Source organism: Oncorhynchus kisutch, linkage group LG2, assembly GCF_002021735.2.
Source record: "Oncorhynchus kisutch isolate 150728-3 linkage group LG2, Okis_V2, whole genome shotgun sequence".
NCBI lineage: Eukaryota > Metazoa > Chordata > Actinopteri > Salmoniformes > Salmonidae > Oncorhynchus > Oncorhynchus kisutch.
In genome coordinates, this window is record NC_034175.2 from 44,762,689 (window position 1) to 44,777,466 (window position 14,778).

A 14,778-nucleotide genomic window follows, 5' to 3' on the forward strand; every position below is an offset into this window, starting at 1 on the left:
AGGGTTTTTTCCCCCTGGTCTGGTATCCTGTGACACCTTTATTCTCTTTCCAGACACCATGGGTACTGAGCTTTTCCACAATTCATTGAAGAGTGATACATTCACCAGTGCCAAAAAGAGAAAAACAGACATATGAAACTCCCTACCCTTTACTGTGCCTGGGAATAAACGCAATGTTTTTTTTACATTTTACAAGTCTTTTTCATTTCATCTAGACATTTTGTACTCTATCCTTTCAAAGCGATGCCTTATTCAGTAGACGTTGCTTACATATTGTCAAATATCTCTACTGATGAAAATATATTCCAAAAGGTCAAACGTTGGTCAATAATCTCTTACTATAAACATCAGTTCAGGTTAGTAACCAAATAATACCTGGCGGCCCATCCAAAAGGCATCCTGTACTGGCCCAAACGGCTGCAGGCCAATTTGGCATTTTTCAGGACCTTCTGTGCCACCTGGTGGGAAAGAGGAACCGTGTGTAAGTGAAACCACGCTGGTCTGACAACACAGACAGAGGTGATGGTCAGCACTCCAGCATATCTCCAGCATATCTCATAGCTCTGAGGCCGGCCAATCTCCACAAACAGGCACGGACACACAAACACATACGCAAGCGTACACAAACACATACGCAAGCGTGCACAAACACATGCACCTTGAAAATGGTCCCTAATGCATTTCAGATTCTCTCTCTAGGATCCCATTACTGCTCGTTGTACCCCCTTTAACAGCATGTAACCAGATTTGTATAGCCAAAACCAATGCTTGTGGAGTGTTGATGTAACCAGCCAGCACTTATGACATGGATGATTTTCTCATTTGTTATGTATGGAATAATCAAATGAAATCTGCTGAGTGTGGGGGAATTGACTGTTGCGTTTTGTGATGCTGAGGCCTGGTACAGAGCGTACCTTGGTGGAGTCTGAGCTTTTCATGTAGGGCTCAGCACAGTGGGTGATTCCCCCCTGCAGGACCTTCTCAATGCGAGCCACCAGAAAGATATCTGGGTGTGGACACATTACAGAGAACACTCCCTGTGGAGACAGAAAACCAAGTCATGACAGATATGAGTGAACCTCGAAAACCACATCGTCATATTGAGAGATTAATAGCTCAAAAGATTGTATAGAGATTAGTGTCTCTAATATCTCTTCACCTGTCTGGGGTACTGCATGGCCCCCTCAGGCAGGCCGTGGACCCCCCTCTGCGCCCCCGGCAGAGCATCCCCTCCCCCGTTCATGTACGGGCTGCTGGGGTTGGGCACTAGCTGTCTGACGGACGGGTGATTCAGGTCCACATAGAAGTCCGACGAGATCTTCCTGCTGTTCTGGATGTCAAACAGCGACAAGGTCACATAGAATGGCTCCACCTGCAAAATGAAGCACAAGTTTAAACAGAGTCTGAGAATGAACCTCCAGTCTAGTCTACACCATTTATAGATGAGCACTGATGACATAGTGAGCCAGAAGGTTGGACAAGGGACTGACAGTGTCATTATGCCAAGTTTCTGTGTCCGTCAGGTCTGTATCTGTGTGTCTGTCAGGTCTGTATCTGTGTGTCCGTCAGGTCTGTATCTGTGTGTCCGTCAGGTCTGTATCTGTGTGTCCGTCAGGTCTGTATCCGTCCGGTCTGTACTTATGTATCTGTCAGGTCTGTACCTGTGTACCTGTCAGGTCTGTATCCGTCAGGTCTGTATCTGTGTATCCGTCAGGTCTGTATCTGTGTATCCGTCAGGTCTGTACCTGTCAGGTCTGTATCTGTCCGGTCTGTACCTGTCAGGTCTGTACCGGTGTATCTGTCAGGTCTGCACCTGTCAGGTCTGTATCTGTCAGGTCTGTACCTGTCAGGTCTGTACCGGTGTATCTGTCAGGTCTGTACCGGTGTATCTGTCAGGTCTGTACCGATGTATCTGTCAGGTCTGCATCTATCAGGTCTGTACCTGTCAGGTCTGTACCGATGTATCCGTCAGGTCTGTACCGATGTATCTGTCAGCTCTGTACCGATGTATCTGTCAGCTCTGTACCGATGTATCGGTCAGGTCTGTACCGATGTATCGGTCTGGTCTGCTCCATGATGTATCGGTCAGGTCTGCACCTGTCAGGTCTGCACCTGTCAGGTCTGTACCTGTGTATCTGTCAGGTCTGTACCTGTGTATCTGTCAGGTCTGTACCTGTGTATCTGTCAGGTCTGTACCTGTGTATCTGTCAGGTCTGTACCTGTGTATCTGTCAGGTCTCTACCTGTGTATCTGTCAGGTCTCTACCTGTGTATCTGTCAGGTCTCTATCTGTCTGGTCTGTATCTGTGTTTCTGTCTGGTCTGCACCTGTCAGGTCTGTACCTGTGTACCTGTCAGGTCTGTACCTGTGTACCTGTCAGGTTAGTATCGGTCAGGTCTATCTCTGTATCGGTCAGGTCTGTATCCCTCTGGTTTATCTCTGTATCTGTCAGGTCTGTATCTGTCAGGTCTGTATCTGTCAGGTCTGTATCTGTCAGGTCTGTATCTGTCAGGTCTGTGTTTCTCTGAACAGGTTGACATGTTCTCTTGGCACTGGACAGCCTGCTGTGTGTGACAGCAGGAAACTGCCCTCCATTAGACAGCGCCTTCCTTCATTACCGTGGCTCTCGGCTGGTTACTATGCCAACCCAGTGCTCCCTCTTGACAAAGACAAACAGCAGTGATCCCTCCACCCCTCTCTTGCGCTCTCTAGTCCATTCTCCAGAGCAGATACTATACACTACGATAATAACACACTGACTGTACAAATTGAGCACTGACTCATTGAGGACTCTGAATAGGACATCTGGCTTACGTTTGTTGTTGGTCCCTCCTCATTCTCCGCTACACAGCTTTGCAGGTTGAAGGCCAGGTCATTGCAGTTCACCAAAATGCGCTTTCCAAACTTCTCTTCAAACTGCTTTATATCAGGCTCAATCCCTGAGAAGTCAAGTTTCTAAAGATACAAAAAAGGGATTTTGAATCAACATTTGGAGCTGGGAGGGATTGTGAAATACCTTTTGGGAGACTTGATAGTTACTAACCTGTGTGTCAGGGTCCAAGGTGAACAGTTTCAATCTGGTCTCGTTCCTCATTTTCGATTCAATATCTCTTGCACTCTGAGGACAAGAAATTGAAACCTCCTTAAGCAAAAGGTTTTCAAATTGAACTGCTTTTATCCTTTGAGAAAGACTGTTCTTCAGGGCTGACACATGGACATGTGCTCCTAGGAGACAGTCAGATGTCCACCTCAGAGCCCAGGCTGTTCCTGGAAACCCCAGCCGTTGATGTCTGCACAAGCACTGAGTACTTCAGCAAATGGCCATGGAAATCTCATACTGTAGCTTTTCTCTATAGGAACTTATTCGATTTTGGTTCCATTCCTTTTTTTTGGCCACTTTTCAAACAGCGGGAGCTGTCATCTGTCTGTGTATGTCTAACCATAGATAGAGAATATATATATATATATATTTTTTAAACAAGGTGCTTATCTAAACACAAGCAGAGTTAAAGCTAAATAAATATATTTTTGTAGAGGCAGCTACACTCCTCTGAGAGGCCTGACTGGCTGCTCCCTACCTCCCATGGTGAAGTGATTTCATGGTGCAACTACATTATGTCTCATGTGAACAGGCCCTGTAGGGCCCTTGTGCTTGAGGCAGGGCATTAGTGAAAAGACAGGACCTACCTGAAAGCTGTCCATACTCCCCAACGAACCATCTGCCTTTCCCAGCTCATCATCTGCAACAGAAAAGAGAGCAGAGCACTCACTGGAAACAGAGCCATCACATGGTTCAACAAATCCACTATTTCATAGGTTACAACTTAACCACACCTCTTCCTTAAATCGCATGCTACCAACACTTAAGTAGAGTAAACAGTGACTTAGACTGCCCTGAGAACAGAGCAGGCCTCAGATCAGATCCTAGAGCCCCTGGAGGTACCAGGGTTGTTTCCCCCCTAGGAGAGCGTGATTAATAAAAGCTGAGGGGTTACTGAGATTAGCGGGGCTCTTTGTGCAGACATGGCTCTTTCCTCCTGGCTCAGGCCTGGGATCAGACAGGAGGGGAGTATTAAAAACCTGGGTGGCCCTCTAGCTACAGCACCACCACAGACCAGGAGGAGAAGGCGTCTGGGAGGTGTGTGGGCGTAAACACCGAGTTCACATTGACTGGTATTGTGTGCCACATAGACATACAAGAATGCTAATGCTGTGCATTAGCTTGTACAGGATCTAGTCTATGTATTTATACCACTGTCCTCTCGGAACTACCTCCTAGGCGTTGTTAAACTACTCTGAGCCAACAACACTCAATTAATGTGGTGCTTAAGCCATCAATGTGAGCGACAGGTAGCCTAGCGGTTATGAGGTTGGGCAAGTAACCAAAGGGTTGCTGGTTCGAAACCCCGAGCTGACTAGGTGAAATCTGCCGATGTGCCCTTGAGCGATGCACTTAACCCTAATTGCTCCTGTAAGTCCCTCTGGATAAGAGCGTCTGCTTAAGGACGTAAATGTAAAAATGTAATACGCTAAAACAGGGTTATTTACATGGGAGTGTGATTAAAGGGTGCAGGCCAATGACATCCTCTTCTCTGTGGCATACTGTAAACTACAGACTGTAGAACAGGCCTAAGTACACCGTATTTACACATTCCTTTCCCCGACAGGCGGATAAGTGTACTGCAGTGAACCCTGAGATGTTTTCTTTCTTTTACTGGCACTATGAGAAGCACAGTATCCTTGTACTAGGGGTTTTGTTGGTGGATGGTGTTTTAAACAGAATTCACAAGGAAATCTAATGCCCGTCTGTCTATGTCTCTCATTACCTCCCATCCCATGAACCCACGTGAGCATGCACGCACACAGACACAGCACACAAACACACCATCGTGGATGTCCCCGTTCCGCTTCTCCTGCATGGCGATCTCGAAGCTGCTGTGGAGGATCTTGTTGAGAGTGCTGATCCAGTCCTCCATCTCTCCCTCGCTGTCGGCAGCCAGCAGGTACGTGCTCTTGTCCTGCATCTTCAGCTCAAAGGCAAAGCGCCGCACCTTGTTATTCTGCAGACAGACACACAGAGGGGGAGGAAACTTGGTGAGACCATCAATGTCTATGTAGCGCTGGAGTGGAAGTTGCTAAGGAATAGCAACAGTTTGATTAGAGAGCAAGGGTCAACTACAAATACCGAGGGACGTGCTCTTCATTTTTAAAAAACTAAGCCGTAGCATCACACAAAACAACATCAGTTGAGCTGACTTTTTGAAAAGAGGACGATGACAGTGTGTGCAGGTCGAGGGTGCCTGTGTTTCTTACAGTCGAAAAACTAAATGCCCAACTGTGAATCCCAGTTGGATCACCCAAGTTAACTTCCAATATTTAGTCAGGTCACCAGAAGGCAGCTCCTGCTTAGTTTTCTGATTTATTTCTTGAAGAAAGCGTTACTGAAAACAACTCATATCCTCTCCCTCATTGCACATTTCATCTAGTCACACACTAGGGTAAGACAATACGAGGAAACATTCAAACTGGTATGTGTATATATTTTACAACGATAGCATCATCGTCCATAAATCCTATATTTACGAAAGCCTTAAAAAGTGTTTCTTTGTGATAGTTAAAAAGAGACATGGAGGAGAAAAAAAACATCTTTAAGAGTGAACACACAGCGGAGCCGGGTGGAAGAGTGAACACACAGCGGAGCCGGGTGGAAGAGTGAACACACAGCGGAGCAGGGTGGAAGAGTGAACACACAGCGGAGCAGGGTGGAAGAGTGAACACACAGCGGAGCAGGGTGGAAGAGTGAACACACAGCGGAGCAGGGTGGAAGAGTGAACACACAGCGGAGCAGGGTGGAAGAGTGAACACACAGCGGAGCAGGGTGGAAGAGTGAACACACAGCGGAGCAGGGTGGAAGAGTGAACACACAGCGGAGCAGGGTGGAAGAGTGAACACACAGCGGAGCCGGGTGGAAGAGTGAACACACAGCGGAGCAGGGTGGAAGAGTGAACACACAGCGGAGCAGGGTGGAAGAGTGAACACACAGCGGAGCAGGGTGGAAGAGTGAACACACAGCGGAGCAGGGTGGAAGAGTGAACACACAGCGGAGCAGGGTGGAAGAGAGAAAGTATTTCCATATGCGCAAAAAAAAGTGTAGTGCCAGGACTGGAGCTGAGCTCTTATAAAAAGGGACTGGGTCTGCTGAGGGAGTCAGTCAGCAGCACTGGGCCCGAGCTGTGGAGTTGACCTACGACCCCCAAAATCAGCCAGCCAGAGTGATGTCACCGCCTCAGAACCTCCCGATGCTGGCGATTCAGTCAGCCGCCATAAACTAACCACCGTAGTTGAGTAATGTTACAGTATGCATCCAGGCGTTGATCCTTATGGAGTTAACATAAAATGTTCAGGAGAGCTAAGTGAGGGAGGCTGAGGTGCAGTAATTCCACTGTTGTGTAAACAACCCCCCCCCCCCCAAAAAAATAACATTGCCGGAACATTACTAAATAAATCATGGACTGAGTTGGCCCACGTGGGAGTTCTGATAGAGCACTGCATTACATTAGGCCATGCTTTAGCCACCATGGTTATTATTACAATAAGGAGGAGCCTTTCATCCTGCAGAGAGGGAGGAGGATGGTAGGGAGGGTCATTAGCTCAAGACCAATAAAGTAAACAGTAGATACGGGGGTGTTTGGGATAGGGATCAGAGTGGATTCATCACCACAGGATTAATAACCAGGTTATTAGAGAGAGAGAGGAGGAAGACATTTTCTATATATTCTCAAAATAACACATTAACATTGAGTAACAGTTTTATACTTAGAGATATGAGCAGATAATCACTCTACTGAGCCACATTATTTATTTTTTTTACCAGAATTTCTGATGGGCCCATTTTTTGGCTAGCCCACTGCAGTTCCCCCAACGACCTGACTTTGTATACCACTGCCTTAACTTCACCCTTAAGCAGCAAGGACTCCAATGATGCAAATGAGTGAAATAGGCAGGCCTGGTGTTTAGGACAGAGGTGGATTTTTTTTTTAAATACTCATTTGTCAGACTTCAGTAAAAGTAAAGATACCTTAATAGAAAATGACAAGTAAAAGTGAAAGTCACCCAGTAAAATACTACTTGAGTAAACGTCTAAAAGGATTTGATTTTAGATATGCTTACGCATCAAAAGTAAATGTAATTGCTAAAATTGACTTAAGTATCAAAAGTAAAAGATGGCACAAATGTCTTGTTTTTTAAATGAATGGACAGCCAGGGGCACACTCCAACACTCATTGACAAACAAAGCATGTGTTTAGTGAGTCTGCCAGCTCAGAGGCAGTAGGGATGACCAGGGATGTTCTCTTGATAAGTGTGTGAATTTGACCATTTTCCTCTCCTTCAAAGCATTCGAAATGTAACAAATACTTTTGGCTGTCAGGGAAAATGTATATGGTGAAAAAAGTACTTTTTTGGTGGGGGTGTAGTGAAGTAAAAGTTGTCAAAAATATAAAAAAGTAGAGTACAGATATCACAAAAAAACATAATACTTTAAAGTATTACTTAAGTAATTTCAACCACTGGTTTAGAACACAAAGCCTTGGTAACTCAACTCCATACATTACGCAGAGGGAGATGAGGATCTAGGAAGCATCCTCTGGTCCTCTCATCATGGAAAGTTTGAGCAGCACTGGGATGGGAAGGATTATGATGGGGGTGTAAGAGAATGGCTGGAGACAGGACACCAGACCTGAGATCTCAGATCACACAGAGCAGGTCCTCCTAGTGGGAGAGATGGCCGGCAGGCAGCTGGATAGCCTCAATAAGTTTGTGTGTGCGCGTGTGTATGTATTCCTGTTCATGTGTGTTGGCCTATCATAAAAGAGCAGGGCAAAGCGTGCTGAACGAGCTTGGGGCCAGAGGGGGACTATGACGTCACTCCATATGCCAATAATTGCAGAGTTAATCAAGAGCAGATCCCAAGACCAGCTGTTGTGGTTTACAATGAGGAATATTATCTTGCCCATATGACGTGAAACCTCCGCAAAAATCAAACGCAGAACTGTCCAGAGTGGAGTTGATTGCATACATAGACAACTGACAGGAAACAGAATTGACCAAACTACTTTTGTTTTTACGGAGGCAAAGGCACCACCATCTTTGTTTACTTTGTGGAGGGACACATCTGGTTGGCTAAAGTAGGCTAGCATGACCCGCTTTCGGATACATACGTACGTACCGTACCGTACATTAGGGTTGCAAAGGGTCAGAAACTTTCCGGTAAATTTCCAGAATATTGGCAGAAATTTTCCATGGGAAGTTAAGCCATGGAATTTGGGGAATTTTGCTTAAATTCATCAACAAAGTTAGCTTATAACAGTGAACCTTTTTTGTGGCATATTTTGGTTAAACTATACCCAATTCAATGGAATTGCAACCCTCTGCATGCACAGTGCATTCTTCCATTACATGTAAAGCTGATTCTCAAGATCTTGCACACTAACAAGATGCTATTGAGCCCACACTACTACACTGTCTGAGCCGAGGACTACATGCTTTCTGGTAAGTTTGGATTACAATACTGGGTGGGGTGAATATATTTTATATGACATACATGATTTTTCATTTACTAGTAAATAGTAGCCTGCAGCAAAGTGTGTTGAAATCATTTTTAAGTTGTTTACAATCTGCTAGTTAGTCTCATCAGCCACCTGGTGGAAGGAACTTTGTGGATCTGAGGCTCTTTCCCCTGTTGCCTCCATCATCCTCCAAATCCCACCAAAAATGTATCTTACAAATGAGTTGTTTAATCTAACTGCTTAACTATTTATTTGTACATGGAATTGTATGTGTTGTTTTTTTACTCACTGTTTTCTAATCTTTACAGGAAAATGCCACGGGCACTACTGATGTGTGGAGACATTTCACTGCAGCTAATGTAGAAGGAAAAGCTGTGTACATTTGCAAATACTGTGCCAAATCATATGTGAAGAATGCAACAAAGATGCAGAATCATCTGGCCAAGTGCATAAAGTTCCCTCAGCGCTCACAACAAGCCTCTGACAAAAGTCCCTCTACTTCTATTAGAGGTGTAAATGATGAATCAGACATCTTATCGATAGCAACAGCTCATGGTCCTCCAGGAATCAGAAGTTTTTTTTGACTCAATAGAGGAACGTAGAGCAAGGAATAATTAACTACATCATCTCCACTCCTTAACCTGTATTCTACAAGAGCACAGATACAAGGGACAACAGACACACCGGTCTACATTGCAGATGAGCTGAAGGCAGTCAATGACCTTGGACCACAGAAGGTATTTGCACTGGTGACAGACAATGCTGCGAACATGAAGGCTGCTTGGTCTAAAGTGGAGGAGTCCTACCCTCACATCACACCCATTGGCTGTGCTGCTCATGCATTGAATCTGCTCCTCAAGAACATCATGGCACTGAAAACAATGGATACACTCTACAAGAGAGCCAAGGAAATAGTTAGGTATGTGAAGGGTCATCAAGTTATAGCAGCAATCTACTTCACCAAGCAAAGTGAGAAGAGTAAGAGCACCACATCTCCTGGAGGGGAAGGAGTCTCTCCAAGAAATGGCCATATCGCAGTCTGCGGGAGAGAGTGGTAAGCAGCCTGAAACTCCTGAAACCTATAACAGTAGCCATTCCACAAATGAAGGAGACAATGCCATCCTGTCTGATGTTCAGACTCTGCTTGCAGATGTAAGAGAAGAAATCCATACTGCACTGCCCACTGTTGCTCTAAGCAGATGAAACTGCAGTTCTGAAATACATAAAAAGTGTGAGGACGTCTGCCAGAAGCCCATACACGCCGCAGCGTACATGTTGGACTCCAAGTATGCTGGCAAGAGCATCCTGTCTGGTGCAGAGATCAACAAGGCCTATGGTGTCATCACTACCGTGTCTTGCCACCTTGGCCTGGATGAGGGCAATGTTCTTGGCAGTCTGGGGAAGTACACTTCCAAGCAAGGGCTTTGGGATGGAGATGCAATATGGCAGTCGTGTGAACATATCTCATCAGCCACCTCAGAGTGCAACTGGTCCTTGTTTGGGAACACACACACCAAAGCACGCAACAGGCTGACCATTACAGGGGTTGAAAAATTGGTGGCCATCCGGGCAAATGAGGCTTTTTGAGCCTGACAACGAGCCATTCTCAACGAGGTTGGAAAGTGACAGTGAATATGAGGCATCAGAGTCTGATGTTTAAGAGGTGGACATTGAGGAGGTCAAGGGAGAAGACATGGAAGCCTGAGAGGAAGACAACCCAAGCTTTAGTTTCTAGACTATCATTTTACAGATGTATGTTGAAAACATTTTTGGGAGATGCGATGGATCATTGGGGATCATTCAATATTCCCTTTTTTTGTTGTTCAGTGAAATCATCCCATGTGAAGATTCAACTCATTTAATTAAAGTTCAATTCGTAACTAAGTTGTTTTTAAAAAATTTCTATTGGAAGGATATAATAATTTGCTATTATATTATTTGCTATCTATTTATAAAGGAAAGGTTTATGTTTCTGTCTCTATATGATATGGTAAATATATCCAATGCAAAAACATCTACATTTAAATGGTATTAATAGGCATACATTTCCAATTAAATTCCAAATTATTCCCATTAATACCACCGGAAGGTTTCCACCTCTGAATATACCACAAAATGCGCAACCCTACTGTACATACAGTGCTTTCAGAAAGTATTCACACCCCTCCACCTTTCCCACATTTTGTTGTGTTACAGCCTGAATTTAAAATGGATTACAATTAGATGCTTTGTCACTGGCCTACACACAATACCCCATAACGTCAAAGTGGAATTATGGTTTTTGGCCTTCTTACAAATGAAAAGGTCAAAGGTCAAAAAAAAGTTCAGGAGTAAAAATGTGCTTAACAAGTCACATAATAAGTTGCATGGACTCAGTCTGTGTGTAATAAATGTGTTTAACATCATTTTTTATGACTACCTCATCTATGTACCCCACACATACAGATATGAACTTCAAACACAGATTGAACCACAAAGACCAGGGAGGTTTTCGAATGTCTCACAAAGAAGGGCACCTATTGGTAGATAGGTTTAAAAAAAAAAAAAAAAAGCTTACATTGAATATCCCTTTGAGCACGGTGAAGTTATTAGTTATACTTTGGATGATGCATCAATACACCCAGTCATTACAAAGACACAGGTGTCCTTCCTAACTCAGTTGCCGGAGAGGAAGGAAACCACTTAGGGATTTCATCATGAGGCCAAGGGTGACTTTAAAATAGTTACAAAGTTGAATGGCTGTGATAGGAGAAAACTGAGGATGGATCAACACCATTGTAGTTATGCCTAGTATACTAACCTAATTACCAAAGTGAAAAGGAAGCCTGCACAGAATAAAACATATTCCTAAACATGCATCCTGTTTGCAACAAGGCACCAAAGTAATATTGCTATTAACGTGGCAAAGCAATTAACCTTTTGCCCTGAATACAACGCGTTATGTTTGAGACAAATCCAACAACACAATAGTACCACTCTTCATATTATCAACCATATTGGTGGCTGCATCATGTTATGGGTATGGATGTAATCGTTAAGGACTAGGAGATTTTAAAAGGTAAAAAAGAAACAGAATGGAGCTAAGCACAGGCAAAATCCTACAGGAAAACCTGGTTCAGTCTGCTTTCTACCAGACACTGGGAGAGGAATTCACCTTTCAGCAGGACAATAACCTAAAACACAAGGCCAAATCTACAATGGAATTGCTTACCAAGAAGACAGTAAATATTCCTGAGTGGCCAAGTTACAGTTTAGACTTAAATCTCCTTGAAACCTATGGCAACACTTGAACATTGCCATCTAGCCATGATCCAACATTTTGACAAGCTTGAAGAATTTTGAAAATAATAACGTGCAAATATTGCACAATCCAGTTATGCAAAGCTCTTATAGGCCCAAGAAGAATCACAGCTGTAATTGATGCCAAAGGAGTTTAACATGCATTGACTCAGGGAGCTGAATACTTATGCAACTACAATATTTGAGTTATTTAATTTGTATTAATCGTATCAAATAAATGTATTTTTTCTCCCACTCTGACTGATTGTTGACAACAAAAAATAATTCAATCAATTTTAATCTCACTTTGGAACACAATAGAATGAGAAGAAATGCAAGTGGTCTGAATACTTTTGCAAGGCACTCTATACAGTAAAAGTTGCCATAATATATTTTTTTAAAACAACAATATTTTGAGCAACCTTTGTTATGGTTGTAGAGCACATGCCATAAACCTAGCATTCAAAACCTCAGATGGTCGATGAAGAAGAGAAAGCGTTCACCACAATCTATATACTGTGCAACACATTTGAACAAAATGGACAATAACAAAGATATATACCTACAGTATATGTTGAGAGGAATATTAAGGAGGCTGAACTGTTGCCAATGGCAGGGAACCATAACTGAGAGGTTACAAAAGTCATCAATCTTTTGCAATCATAAAGATGACAAAGTGGTACAATATTAGAGCCATCTCAGGCGGAAACTTCCCTCCCTTTCTGTGGAGACATGAAACAGGGAATCAACTGTGTTTCCCCTCCAACTGGACAGAACCCAGGTGGATTATTATCTTAGTGGCCCCTTTAGTGTGTGTGCGAGGGGGACAATGATAGAACATGGGAGGGTAGGTACAGCACGTACGCTCAAGTGACCTCTCCAACTTCCACTCCCCTTCAGAACAAGTACACACAAACACACCCTCTCAAGGGACCCTCCCTCTCCTCTGGTCACATAAAAGGCCCGTTTGTAGGGCAGGAGGCCCAAGCCAAGCTCTCCACTCCTCTCTGATACACTACATGACCAAAAGTATGTGAACACCTTGTCAAATATCTCATTCCAAAATCATGGGCATTAAATGGAGTTGGTCCCCCCTTCGCTGCTATAACCGCCTCCACTCTTCTTGAAAGGCTTTCCACTAGCTGTTGGAACACTGCTCCAGGGACTTGCTTCCATTCAGCCACAAGAGCATTAGTAAGTTCGGCACTGATGTTGAGCAATTAGGCTTGGCTTGCAGTCAGAGTTCCTATTCATCCCAAAGGTGTTCAATGGGGTTGAGGTCAAGGCTCTGTGCAGGCCAGTAAAGTTCTCCCAAACCGATTTCGACAAACTAATTCTGTATGGCCCTCGCTTTGTGAACGGGGGCATTGTCATGCTGAAACAGGAAAGGCCCTTCACCAAACAGTTGCCACAAGTTGGAAGCTCAGAATCATCTAGAATGTCATTGTATGCTGTAGCGTTCAGATTTCCCTTCACTGGAACTAATGGGCCTAGCCCGAACCATGAAAAACAGACCCAGACCATTATTCCTCCTCCACCCAACTGTACAGTTGGCACTATGCATTGGGGCAGGTAGCGCTCTCCTGGCAGCCGCCAAACCCAGATTTGTCCGTCAGACGGCCAGATGGTGAAGCGTCCCTCCAGAGAAAGCATTTCCCTTACTCCAGATTCCAAGTGCGGTGAGTTTTACACCTCTCCAGCCGACACTTGGCTTTGCGCATGGTGATCTTAGGCTTGTGTGCGGCTGCTCTGCCATGGAAACTGATTTTACGAAGCTCCCGACGAACAGTTCTTGTGCTGATGTTGCTTCCAGAGGCAGTTTGGAACTCGGTAGTGAGTGCTGCAAACAAGTGAGTGCTGCAAATAACGAGTGCACTTCAGCACTTGTTGGTCCCATTCTGTGAGCTTGTGTGGCCTACCACTTTGCGGCTAAGCCGTTGTCGCTGTTGTTTCCACTTCACAATAACAGCACATACAGTTGACCGGGGCAGCTCTATTAGGACAGAAATTTGACAAAACTGACTTGTTGAAAAGGTGGCATCCTATCATGGTGCCACATTGAAAGTCACTGCGCTCTTCAGTAAGGCCATTCTAATTGGAATGTTTGTCTATGGAGATTGCATGGTGGTATGCACAATTTTATACAACTGTCAACAAAAGGTGTGGCTGAAATAGCCACTAATTTGAAGGGGTGTCCGCATACTTTTGTATGTATAGTGTACCTCCTTTTAAAGTATCTGATTAATGTCAGCTGAATGCTTGGTAAGTAAAATCAGGACCTTTCCATCCATTTGTGTGTAGAAGACCAATAATGCTTATAGCCCATCTTGGGACTTGGAAATGTGCGCCTGCTAGCTAGAGCATGTGGTATTGATTGTTAGCCTGCTGCAAAGTGCATGGTAGTATGTTATCGGCATTCACCTTGTTTCAGCAGCTGAGAGTCAGCAGTAAATTATGACCTTGGAGAAAGAGGGAGTGAGCTCAGGTTTTAGGTGGGGATTGGAGAAGGGTCCCAAGCAGGGATACAGACAGACACATTTCCTCATCAATTCCCTGTTGCTAGCTTTAACTTGTGCCGAGTTTAACTGATCATGTAACATTCTACATGGGTAAATATACTACAGGAAGTAAAAGACTTTGGAAGGGAAGTACGTCTGGCTTATTCAATGTAAATGTTAGTGTGATGGTGTAATCAAAGCACAATCCCAGACACAGAGTGTCCTATATTACCTGAACAACTCCCATACAGGAGTCCAGGAAGATGGTTCCTTTGGGTTCTTTGGAGATCTTCTCATCCTTGTAGAAGTTCAGGTTGTAAGAGCCGTCACCCAGCTGGGTTAGGTGGAAATACCTCCTCTTGAAAGACTAGAAAGTAGAATACAACAATAAAAAACATAATTCTATTATTAGACAACAAGAGGCATGGTTTTGGC

At 44.2% G+C, this 14,778-nt stretch overlaps 1 protein-coding gene across 11 annotated transcripts in view; it reads right to left on the reverse strand.

Annotated features, from left to right (window-relative positions):
- The window catches only part of LOC109867043 (dedicator of cytokinesis protein 9), a 117,925-nt gene that overhangs the window by 26,692 nt on the left and 76,455 nt on the right, over window positions 1–14,778 (reverse strand). For all 11 annotated transcript variants that reach the window (XM_031795649.1, XM_020455974.2, XM_031795603.1 and 8 more), the window contains exons 7-14: window positions 14,576–14,710; window positions 4,885–5,059; window positions 3,687–3,739; window positions 3,043–3,117; window positions 2,814–2,954; window positions 1,160–1,372; window positions 915–1,037; window positions 376–458 (exon numbers count right to left, since the gene is read on the reverse strand). In XM_031795649.1, coding sequence (XP_031651509.1) covers window positions 376–458; window positions 915–1,037; window positions 1,160–1,372; window positions 2,814–2,954; window positions 3,043–3,117; window positions 3,687–3,739; window positions 4,885–5,059; window positions 14,576–14,710 — 998 coding nt within the window. The remainder of the gene's footprint in view (window positions 1–375; window positions 459–914; window positions 1,038–1,159; window positions 1,373–2,813; window positions 2,955–3,042; window positions 3,118–3,686; window positions 3,740–4,884; window positions 5,060–14,575; window positions 14,711–14,778) is intronic.